Source organism: Microtus ochrogaster, chromosome 5 (genome assembly GCF_000317375.1).
Source record: "Microtus ochrogaster isolate Prairie Vole_2 chromosome 5, MicOch1.0, whole genome shotgun sequence".
Classification (NCBI taxonomy): Eukaryota; Metazoa; Chordata; class Mammalia; order Rodentia; family Cricetidae; genus Microtus; species Microtus ochrogaster.
In genome coordinates this window covers 81,225,977-81,237,174 of record NC_022012.1, presented here as the reverse complement: position 1 = coordinate 81,237,174, position 11,198 = coordinate 81,225,977, and the positions used below count along the sequence as shown (strand labels likewise).

The 11,198-nt window shown below is 47.7% G+C and overlaps 3 protein-coding genes across 4 annotated transcripts in view; 1 reads left to right on the top strand and 2 right to left on the bottom strand.

Moving 5' to 3' along the window:
• The window catches only part of Rhoa (ras homolog family member A), a 29,289-nt gene extending 24,674 nt beyond the window's left edge, over positions 1 to 4,615 (bottom strand). The window contains exon 1 of the mRNA XM_005347899.2: positions 4,434 to 4,615. The gene's annotated coding sequence lies outside the window, so the exon portion shown is untranslated. The remainder of the gene's footprint in view (positions 1 to 4,433) is intronic.
• Positions 4,616 to 4,732: 117 nt separating this feature from the next.
• On the top strand, positions 4,733 to 7,817 carry Tcta (T cell leukemia translocation altered). 2 transcript variants are annotated; one of them, XM_026779131.1, is made up of 3 exons: positions 4,733 to 5,264; positions 5,556 to 5,645; positions 6,488 to 7,817. In XM_026779131.1, the coding sequence occupies exons 1-2, from the start codon at positions 5,042 to 5,044 to the stop codon at positions 5,594 to 5,596; spliced, it is 264 nt and encodes an 87-aa protein (XP_026634932.1). In that variant the 5' UTR covers positions 4,733 to 5,041; the 3' UTR covers positions 5,597 to 5,645; positions 6,488 to 7,817. The 2 variants fall into 2 exon arrangements, with proteins under 2 accessions (XP_026634932.1, XP_005347957.1); XM_005347900.3 differs by having other exon boundaries at positions 4,810 to 5,264; positions 5,591 to 5,645; positions 6,488 to 7,816.
• Positions 7,818 to 8,305: 488 nt separating this feature from the next.
• The window catches only part of Amt (aminomethyltransferase), a 6,239-nt gene continuing 3,346 nt past the window's right edge, over positions 8,306 to 11,198 (bottom strand). Inside the window, exons 4-8 of the mRNA XM_005347898.3 lie at positions 11,005 to 11,083; positions 10,545 to 10,690; positions 9,922 to 10,102; positions 9,428 to 9,583; positions 8,306 to 9,330 (exon numbers count right to left, since the gene is read on the bottom strand). Coding sequence (XP_005347955.1) covers positions 9,152 to 9,330; positions 9,428 to 9,583; positions 9,922 to 10,102; positions 10,545 to 10,690; positions 11,005 to 11,083 — 741 coding nt within the window. The 3' untranslated portion in view covers positions 8,306 to 9,151. The remainder of the gene's footprint in view (positions 9,331 to 9,427; positions 9,584 to 9,921; positions 10,103 to 10,544; positions 10,691 to 11,004; positions 11,084 to 11,198) is intronic.

The following is an 11,198-nucleotide window of genomic DNA, read 5'->3' as shown; positions in this document are numbered from 1 at the left end:
GTGAGTTCGAGACCAGCCTGGTCTACAAGAGTTAGTTCCAGGACAGGCTCCAAAACCACAGAGAAACCCTGTCTCGAAAAACCAAAAAAAAAAATCAAACCTAATGGGCATGGTAGCACAGCAGGGTTTTACAGAGAAACCTTCTCTCAAAAAGTAAAACAAAACAACAAACCCCAAAAATTTATATCCTAAAGATACTACACGATCTGGCCTCTGCCCATTTCTCTAACCTCATTTTACCTCCCACTATTTCACTAGCTGGTTCTTTTCCTCTTACCATCATTTGAATTTAAGATACTATCATATATAAACCTGAATATAATTACCTACCCCAATAGGGGAAAAGAAGCTGGTAGCAGACGCTGGTAATTCCAGCACTTGGAAGGTGGACACAAAAGACTGACATGAGTTTAAGCCCAATCTAGCTCTGCCAGCAAGACCCCATCTCAAAAGATATCCGAACCTTTCTCCCCAAATCAAGTCAGTTTGGTATGAACTGCATATTAGTTAAAATTTAATAATCCTGTAGATCATATTTTGATTGCTTAATATAAAAGCGCAGTCAAAAAAATTTTAAGTACATCCAGAATCATTTGGAGCAAACACCAATAAACTGAAACCAACACCGAGAATAAACAGCTTTACTGCCCACCTTGTCTTTACTCACATGATCTACATAATGAATATACAAACCTTCGCTTAAACACTACAGCACCATAGGTTAAAATGGGTCAGAAACAGTGGTTCCTTGCACTACAGAGACTGAAGCAAGAGTGAGGCCAGCCTGGACTACAGAGTGCCAAGTCAAACAGAACTACAAATAAGACTGTCTCAAAAATCGAACTCGAAGCACTTGAAATAGGGATTTTACAGTTGAGCCTCGATGGCATAGGCCTTTAATCCCAGCATTTAGGAGGCAGAGGCAGGCAGATGTGAGTTCAAGGCCAGCCTTGTCTACAAAGCAAGTTCCTGGACGGCCAGGGTTACACAGAGAAACCCTGGGGGGGGGGGGGGAGGAAGATATAAGGATTTTACACGAATTGCTAACTAAACTATTTTTGGAATTTATTGTCACAAATAGCTAATGTCAACAAAACATACCAGTAAGATATATGCCTAAATGTTTGTAACTAGGCGTGGTAGTTCATACCTGCAACCCCAGGACTTAGGAGGGATAAAGAACTGCCACAAGTTTAAGGGCAGTCTGGGCTACACCGTGAGTTTCCAGGCCAGCCTCACCCATAGAATGAAACTCTTGTCTCATAAAAACAATAAAGACGGGTGGTGGTGCACGCCTTTAATCTCAGCTCTTGGGAGGCAGAGGCAGGCAGATCTCTTTGAGACCAGCCGGGTCTACAGAGCAAGTTCTAAGACAGTGAGGATTGTAATATAGAGAAACCTTGCCTCGGAAAACCAAAAATAGGTAAGTAAATAAATAAATGAATAGATAAATAAATAATAGTAGTAACAAAATACAGTTATATCTGGGCCTAATGGCATAGGCCTATAATCCCAGTTACTGGGGAGACTGAGGAAGATTGAAAGTTCAAGACTAGCCTAGGTTTGCAAAGGAGTTCATGGTCATATCCTGACAGTGTAATGAGACTATCTCAAAACATAAGTACAATCAGGGTTGGAAATATACTTCAGCAGCAGAGCCCTTGCTGAGTATGTGTAATGCCCTGGGTTCAAGCCTCAGGCTGAGACCAAACAATCTGTTAAATAAACTATACTGAGGGTACCAGTATAGCTAAGCACTCGAATGCTTGACGAGCATCAAAGTTGGGTTTACTTCCCAGTACCACAAAACAGATAAGTAACACACAGTTATCACTAATACTTTGGTGTAACAACTGAGGCCCACTGATTAGGAGCATAAAGAGGAGAGGACATTACTAGGATTCCCCCCTTTTGGGGGGACAGGATTTTGTTATATAGCCCAGGCTGGCCTCAAATCAGCAATCCTCGAGTACTTCAATTATAGGTTTGTCACCTGACCCACTTCCAATTTTTAAATTCAGCATTTATGTATAATTTGTCATTGCTAGTAGTTATACTGCAACCGAAATCCATTGATCTCAAATTAGTCTTTCAATGAAGTTAAACAATCTCTTGGCTGCTTAGAACAAGTCAAAGATTAGTTCAACACTCAACCTCCTCCTCCTCTCACTACTTCGACTCCACCCATGGACTAAGAAACACCTGAAGACTTTACTCTTCTAATAATTTACACCCTAGTAAGCCAGGATGAACTTTTAAAAGGAGTTAATGACGAACAGACAAAGAACGAGGACTATGAAAACACTCGAACCACTGTCACACATGTGCACACATCACTGCTATTTGATGCATGCAGACCCTCACCAGTTCCACTTAAATCCAGTCAAAAAGGCCTACAACAGCCTGAAAGCATTCTAGAGGGGCCTCATTATGTTGTTTTTGCTAACCATGAACCCCCAGAGGCTGGGTCCTAGAGAAAAGTAACACACTCAAAGGCAAGACTAAGCAAGGAAACGACCATTACAAAAACTTGAAAGTCGTTTAGTAAATGGATTAACCAGCTTCTCCCTAAATGTGCAGTTTGCAAGGTGAAGAACAGGAGACAAAACGGGACCCCCTGATTGTAGCTAAGAGTACATGGAGAAAACAGTTCTAGTCCAATATGACCTTCTAAAATTTTAAGTCTTACCAGGATGGTGCCCCACACCCCGTGATCCCAGGACTATTCAGAAGGCAGAAGCAGGAGCATTGTGAAAATTAGAGGCCAGCTAGATCTACAAAGCAATTTCCAGGGCTCAAGTCAGACTTTGTGTCCGTTTCTCAAGTCTTAGGCAAGTGGCTCTCCTGTCATTACCAACCCACTGTTCTCTCTGCAGAGGACTAATAAACCTTTCTCTTGAAAAAAAGGTCCCTGAGCTCAGTCTCCACCCCTACAAATGGAGTCGGCCTATAAATCCTGAAGATTTTTTTCCTGTCTAAAATACCACATAGACGGGGAAGATGACGGCAGACTAGATGCATTCCTGTTCTCTTCTCCCAGGAGATCTCTGGGTAGAGGCTGTGTAAGTTGAGCACTGGACTTTGACTAAAGTTAGTTTAGGGCTGGAAAGAAGCTCAGAGATATAGCACCTGCTCACTATGCCCCAAGCCCAAGTTTAATTTCAAGCACCAAAGAGGAAAAATAGAAAAAACAAGCTCCATATATTTTATGTCCCCAAGAAACATCACTGCTCCACATAAATAGACAAATCCTCAAAACAACTTCTCTGAGAGACTTCATTAGTGAGACCTACCCTTGTATTTTTAACAATGATACTTGTGTTAAAAGCTCAAAACAGTATCACCACCACACTAGCCATGTGGAAGGTGAAAAGCCATCCATATGGACATACACATTTGGGCATGTGACACTAAGTGGTTGAAAATTCCCACCAAATTCAACACCTGAAAGTATGAGCTTTTCCCCCTCCAGGTTTGCGAGGAGACTATAAACTGGATATATATATATATATATATATATCCTGCAAAAACCACTTTTTTCAAAAGAATGTGAGACGACAGAAAGAACCAAATGAATAACCAAGAGGATAAAATTCTCAGGACTATTAGAAAATAAAAGTGGAACCAATTCTGGAACAACAACAAAAAAATTGGTCTCAATTTTCCACTTCATGTTACTGAACATGAATTAAAAAAACAAACCTCAACTCTACTTTGGGTGCAAAAAGTGCAATTTCATGAAAACGACCTGAAAAGAGAACCCATCAGTAAGTGATTCTTAATTAGTAGTAACTTTAAATAGAAATGCATTTATTTTGATGCAACCTCTCCAAATAATTTTTAAAATGTTTTTTCAACTGGAAAATACCTTCCACCATACAGTCTTAACCGCTAAGATTTCAAAACAATCTTTTACTTACACAATCTCTATGAAATACGGCACTGAAAACAGAAAATCCACTCAAAGCCTTACTGTCCTCACCCGGTATAAAACGGTGACTAATGATCCACATAAAATGTAAAAGGCAAAATGGAGTTGTAAAAGAGTTTCTTGCCTATTCCAACTCCTGACAGCCACGCGCGCTTCACAGTGGCAGGCTACCCCCAGCGCGGTCGCTGGCCGGCCGAGAGCCCCCGCCCAGCCCGGCGCAGCCCTGAGAGGAAGCGACGGGGAGGGCGGGCGGCTAGGGCTCCACCAGGCCCGGCCGGGCGGGGGAAGGGGGACTGGAGGCGGCGGGGCGCGCTTCCGGGGACTGCGCGGGAGGGGCCGCCGCCTCGGGCGCGGGGCCCCAGGTCAGGGGCCGGGGCCAGGGGCTGCCGGCCGAGAGCAGCAGGTGGGGTGCGATCGCGACCAGGCGACGGGCGGGTGGCCGGAAAAGTGCCGGCTGGTCGGGCCCGGAGCCCAGGCGGCTGGAGGGAATGCTCCTGCTCACCTCAAGGCGACGACTCCGAGTCCGGCCTCTTCGCGCTGAGGACGCCTATTCGCGAGTCCGCAAACTCTGAGACGAAGACCGGCAGCTCCGCGGGAGAGGGCGGACTAAGGAGAGAACCGACGGAGGACCGCGGGCGGCGGGCGGGGAGCGCGAGCGAACGAGGGCGGGCGGTGGCGGGAGGGCGGGGAGCGACGTGCGCGCCCCCGAGCGCCCTGCGGGCTCGAGCTGGCGCCAGTCGCGGCCCCGCGCACGCGCGCACACTCGCAGTTCGTCCACGATTGCTCAAGAGCGCAACCACGCCCTAAAAGCAAGATGCTTAACCAATCATCGCAGCCGCGCGGAGCATCACGGGAAACCCGGGGCTATAAAAGACCGAGTTGCTATTTTATACTTACCGAATCACTCACCCTTTAAGTAAGCTGGGCGGGGATGGATGCGCCTGCGCGGTTTTAAAGCCCTGCCCTAAACTGCCAACACTTCGCGCAAGCGAAGTAGATCTTCCTTGCCTGAGAGTACGCGTGCGCACCTACAAGCGTAATCCCGGAAGATAAGACGCTTGCGCAGTGAGAACCACGGTGACAGTACACCCAGTGGGGCGCTGGCCAGTCATGGCGGAACCTTGGTCTGGGCAGTTTTTGCAAGCTCTGCCCGCTACGGTGCTCGGAGCGCTGGGCACCTTGGGCAGCGAGTTCCTGCGGGAGTGGGAGACACAGGACATGCGAGTGACTCTCTTCAAGCTGCTCTTGCTGTGGTTGGTGTTAAGTCTCCTGGGGATCCAGCTGGCGTGGGGGTTCTACGGAAACACAGTGACCGGGTTGTATCACCGTCCAGGTGAGGCTCCCTTCGAACCTCCTTGGCCTGGCTGCCCCTACCACCACCAAGCTGTATCACTTGTTTCTCCTGTGTCCGGGTAGACTGCCACTGGTCCCTCAGAAGCCTCGTTGTATCCAGACTTACACCCCCATATCATTTTACACTAGAATCCCCACCTGTCCATCATCACGTTGTAACTGTTTCTCAAAAACCCTTACCAGACAGTGTTTAGTCCCTAGCATCCCAGCCCCGATACCTTAAACTATACTGGTGGTCCCTGACTTGACCTGCTCAGAGCCCCACCCTCAGCCTCCTGCAGCTCCTGGGTGTGTTCCTGCCTCCAGGTCTGAGTGGCCAGAATGGATCCACACCTGATGGCTCCACACATTTCCCTTCATGGTGAGTAAATCTCTATCCCGACCCCATGCTTGGCAGTCAGGGGACACTCGAGTACTGGTGACAGGGAAGAGAATTCTCAGGATGCCAGTGCCCTAGCTTAGTGAGTGGCCTTTGCAAGAACCCAATTCTCAGGATTGGAGTTGGGCGTTTACCAGTGCCCAGAGAGCCTCTTATCAGCATATTCAGTGGGAATGGATGGGAGTGTTACCAAATTTTAGAAAGAGGAAGTGGTGGGTCTATTGGAAACGAATCCCTTGGTTGGGAAGTCCTTCATTAGGAAAGCAAGAGCATCTATTCTAGGCAAGTACTGTACCATTGAAGCTATAACCCCCCCCCCCAGCCTAACAGCCTCTATTCTTAGCACACTACCTCATCAAGTCAGCCTCCTAATCTCTGAAAAAACAGCTTACTTATCAAGACATTTTGTTCAGCCAATCTCTGAGCTTCTACCATATGACAGAGGTCACAGCAGGTCCAAGAAAACAAGGACAACCCAGACTCTGCTTACAATGGAAGCAAGAGGTTCAGAGGGGAAGTACAAATGCAAAGGGGCTCAGGGACCACCCCCATGACACCTAAACTGAGACCAAAGAGAGAGTAGAACACTGGATAAGGGGGGAAAATAGCTAAAACAGGCTCACTCACTAGGACAAATGTGACATATTAGGAGACTAGAGGAGGCTGTGATGGTGAACTTGGAACACAAGAGCATAGGGGGACCATGGAGCAAGACAGTGGCCTAATCTCATTAGCATTTATAACTGCCTGCTTAATGGCAAGTATTCGTGGATAGACTATTCTGCTATCCATGAAGTAACCTTGCTTCTCTCCATTACTTTCAGGGAAATGACAGCAAATGAACCTCTCAAAACCCACAGAGAATAAGGGAAGGCAACAGCAGAAGGGTCTCCAGAGACACCACTGGGTCTGCTGTCTCCTAGGCTGCATCCTGCTGCTGCCCAGACCCCTTGGAAAACTGCAGAGGGCTTGGGGTTGGGGGACTGGAGTACCACAGTGTTTGCAGGGTGAGCCTATTGCCTTCAGGCTTGCCTCCAACAGCTCCAGGTACCAGGCAGGTGAAGTTTGTCTCTACCATGTGTCTTGCCCTAAGACTTCTGTCAAGGGTTAGAGCTGGGAAGCATCTTGGTTGGGAAGGTCAGCAGTCCCTTTTTCACCTTGTCTTTTTCCTGTCCTCTTCATTCCCTTAGGGCGTGATCTTACAGAGATTTGTCCTTCTAAGAGGAATCTTGAGGTTAACCAGTTCAGAGATTTATGAGGGAAGTCTGTTCTCCCCTAAGCCTTGATTTCCTTGGCTTTGCTTTTTAGGCAAAAAGCCAGGTAATCCTGGCCTGGACCAGAGCACCAAACATGGACCTCCCTGGCCCAGTCAGTCTTTCAGGTCAGAGGCAGGCAGAGGAAGTTATCCTTTCCCAGCTGACCTGTTTCTCTGTTCTTTGAGGGCAAGTTGAGTACCTGAGAGGCGCTGAGTGCACCTAGAGTCCCTGGTATTGGCTACCAGCTCCCCTGCTAAAGTGCCCATGGGGTGTTTTGGTTTGTACCTTGTCACCTCCTAGGGAAGTACTAAGCAGTTAGTGCAATGACTTCATTGTGCCCTGTAGCCTTATCACTTCCCATCTGGACAAGGGTTCATCCTAAGAGCCTGCTAGTATCATTTCAGCCCCTAAAAATATCATTAAGAGTGAGCCACTAGCCAGATAGCCCCGGGCCCTTCACAGTGGGTCAGAAGAGGTTCTAAAGGGGTGGGTGGCAAATGTCCCCAGGGAAACACCACTTCCTGAGAACACTATGGTTCCTAAAAGCATTGTGGCCCTGGATCTATCTCCTCTAGTGGTTGTACTTCTGCCTGTCTCTGCTGGGCCACTGGCTACCTCAGGTGTCCCACTGTCTCTTTGTTAGATGTCACATAGGCTTCTGGCAGCCTTTGTCTACAAAGACTTTGTAGCAGGTGTACTATAAATGAAACTGTACTGAACTCCTCATGCACAAGTACCTACTCCAGCGATGCATCTGTATGGCAGAAAGATGTTCTTCACAGTCTCAGGTCCACCCCCTGACATCCCTACGAAGAGGCAAGGTCTCATATTCCATCTCAGGAGCAACTGAAGATGTGGCATATTAAACAGAGAAGTGCATCAGTCGTGTGGTTATTCCAACAGGGCAAGGGTGTGTGCACACAGGCAACCAGTAAGGGATCGTGGGTGTGTTGCCCTCAGGATCCAAAATACAGTAATTTGCAGAGGTGGAGAACTGATGCCAGCTCCCTAGAGTGGTGGTAGATTGCCTACCAGGGACAATATTCCCATTAGGTTTGGGGATGTGGGAGTGGGAGGGATAGAGAGAGTTGAGTTAGTGTTTCATGTTGTCCAAGCTGGCCTTCGATTCAACATATTGCCGAGGATGACCCTGAACTCCCAACACTTTTGTCCCCAACTCACAAGTCCTGGGATTAAAAGGGAATGCCACCATACCACTTCTATATCCCTGTTAGTTTATATATATATATATATATATATATATATATATATATCCTCTTTCAAGGAGAGCTTACTCAGAACCTGTGTTGGAGGCCAAGAAGACAGGCAGAGTCAGCACCCCAGGAACCCAGTGAACAAGGGAACAATAAAGCTAGAGACCATGGCAAGTAAGAAGAAAGAAATTTTTCTTATTTATTTTTGTGTGCATTGGTGTTTTGCATGCATTCATATCTGTGTGAGGGTGTCAAATCACCCTGAGCTGGATCACAGACAGTTGTGAGCTGTTGTGTGGGTGCTGGGAATTGAACCTGGGTCCTCTGGAAGAACAGCCAGTGCTCTTAACCACTGAGCCCTCTTTCTAGCCCCAGAAGGAAACTTTAATTTTTTTTTCAAGAGTTAGTAAAATACAGTTATTCACAACAAGAGCTAAGGTCAGCCCAAGTACTCAGCCTGCCATGTCTTGCTGCTGCACAGCAGGCTGAGTTGACTAGGGAATGTGGAAGGGTGAGTCTGTGTTTGCTTAACCATCCCTAAGTTTGCACGCAGGAACACACTCACCCGACACTGAGTCAGGAGTCATTTTTATCCCAGGAAAGCCAGAGTATGCATTCATGGGGAGCAAAGTGGAAGGCACCTAAGCTCACACTGCCCACAGTAATAGCCCTTTGAAATTAGAGAAACCATCGTGAGGTAGGTTGGGCAGGTATCCTCCACACAAAAGCAGACATTTGTTCTCTGGCCAGCCCCTGGCAGAATAAGGTTAGTGGGATTGCAGACTAAAATAGGACATTAAGTAAGGTGATTTGTCATTTAAAAATCAGGCCCTAAAGTTAGGATAGCTTGGTGGGGAAGGAGAATAGATGGGATGCTCTCCCCACCCTAATCAGACCACAGCAAACCCCATTCAGCTTCCACCCACCCCTGTGAGTTCTACTTCTGTCCTGACTAAGCACTATAGAATGCCTTCTAGGGCAAGACTCCTGGAGGGAACTGCTTTCCCATGGGTCATCTTCACTTGAGAGTGTAGTAGTTCGTGGGCACAAAGGGCATTTTGCTAACCACCGTCATTTGTTGCTTCCGCCGAACCTCCACCAGCAGCTGTGTCCCTGGCCGACTGTATTTGAATGGCACATATCCCATTGCCACATTCTTCTTCAGGCTGGGTGAAGGGCAGCCACTGGTCACTGTGCCTGTCCAGGCATAAGCCATAGGTTAACACAACCCTGCCAGCCCAATATCCCTACCTTGAATACCCTGCCAGCCAATGTCCCCTCCTGGACCACTTACCAATCACAGTGCCTTCTGTGCTCAGGATAGGGCTGTGAGCTCTCATTGGAGCCCCTTCACATATCAACCCCACACGTCTCTTCTGCACCTCGCCCTTCAGCTGGGGCACAATGATTTTGGCTCCTGGGAAGTCCATAGCAGTTCGGCGCCGCTTCCCTGGAAAGGAACACACCAGATGTAAGCTGCACATAAGTCCTGGACACAGGAATCCTTTACTACGAAGGCCCCAAGTGATGTCATTTAGCATCACTTGGGCTCTATTCTTCCCCTGCACTACAGTCAGTCAATCAATCATCTCCTACCCCCTGGAAGCCATACTTAGAGTCCTCAGTTTCTAAAAGGCAAAACCACAGTAGCACCTTCAGGGAATGAAGGCTCAGCAAAGCTGAGTTACTTGTTGCAGTATATACAACCTTAGGAGTAGTTATGGACTTGCTGATCTCATTAAAAGATACTCTAATCTTCAGGACCCCTTCAGTGCTAGCCCAGCTCACCCAGTGTCCAGCCGAGGCTGCCCTCCACAGGTGTAGTATGTTCATCAATGTCATTCCCATACAGACAGAGGCCTGCCTCCAGGCGCAGGCTATCTCTGGCTGCTAGTCCTGCCAGCTTCACCTCTGGGTTTTTCAGCAGAGCAGTTGCCAAGTGGACTGCCCCTCCTGCTGGCACTGAGATCTGCACAAAGGATGAGAGAGCAGATGGGCAGTTACCCCCTGAGCCTTGAATCCTGTAACCACTTTTTACCACTTTTGGTTGTACAGAAGTGAAACACTCCTGTACAAATAATGATATTCCCCATTTTCCCCTACTCTCATCCCTCTGAGACAGGTAGCTCGGTCTGGCCTGTAACTTATGATTCTCTTGTTTCTACTTCCTGGGTGTTGGGATTATAGGCATGTGCCACCCTCTGCCAAACTTTACAACTGTATTTTTTGTTTTGGGGTTTAATTTGGCTTTTTTTTCTTTGAGATAGGCTCTCACTATGTAGCCTTGCTTAGCCTGGAACTCACTATGGAAACCCAGACCATCATGAATTAAAATGTTCCTGCTTCTATCTCCATAAGCACTAGGATTACAGGCATGAGACCCCATAGGGAATGGTTACTTCTCAACATACCTCCACACCATCTTCTCCTGTGTAGCCACAGCGGGTCACGCGACAGCCAGCCACACCAAACACCTCCATCACAGCACTGGTCATGAAGGGCAGTTTCCTCAAATCATCTGTCACACCAGCCTGTAGCACTTGTGCTGCAGCAGGTCCTGAGCCCAAAAAGAATAACAAGGGTCTTGGACCCAGCACTTCCTGTACTACAGCCTTTACTTAGGAAGCAGAACAGGTCCCAAGCAAGTCCAACTCAGCAAAACAGAAAAGGATGCCCTTGCTCCAACCCTTGGACAGCTTTGCAGAGAGGAAAGATACTTAACTTTGGAATTATGGCATATATCTATCACAGCATCCATACCTTCCTCTCGAGGAAGCATCCATACCTTCCCCTCGGGATAGCATCCATGCTAAGCAGCAAATAAAGGCAGGAAGGCAAGGGCTGGCTCTAGCCCCAACCTGGCCCACTCACCTTGCAGAGCTAACAGGGCATTATCTATCACCTCCAGGCCTACATCACTGCCCCTGTTCTGGAACTCCTTGACCTTGTCCTGAAATGAAAACCAGAAGCACGGGGGCTGGAGAGATGGCTCAGAGGTTAAGAGCATTGCCTGCTCTTCCAAAGGTCCTGAGTTCAATTCCCAGCAACCACATGGTGGCTCACAA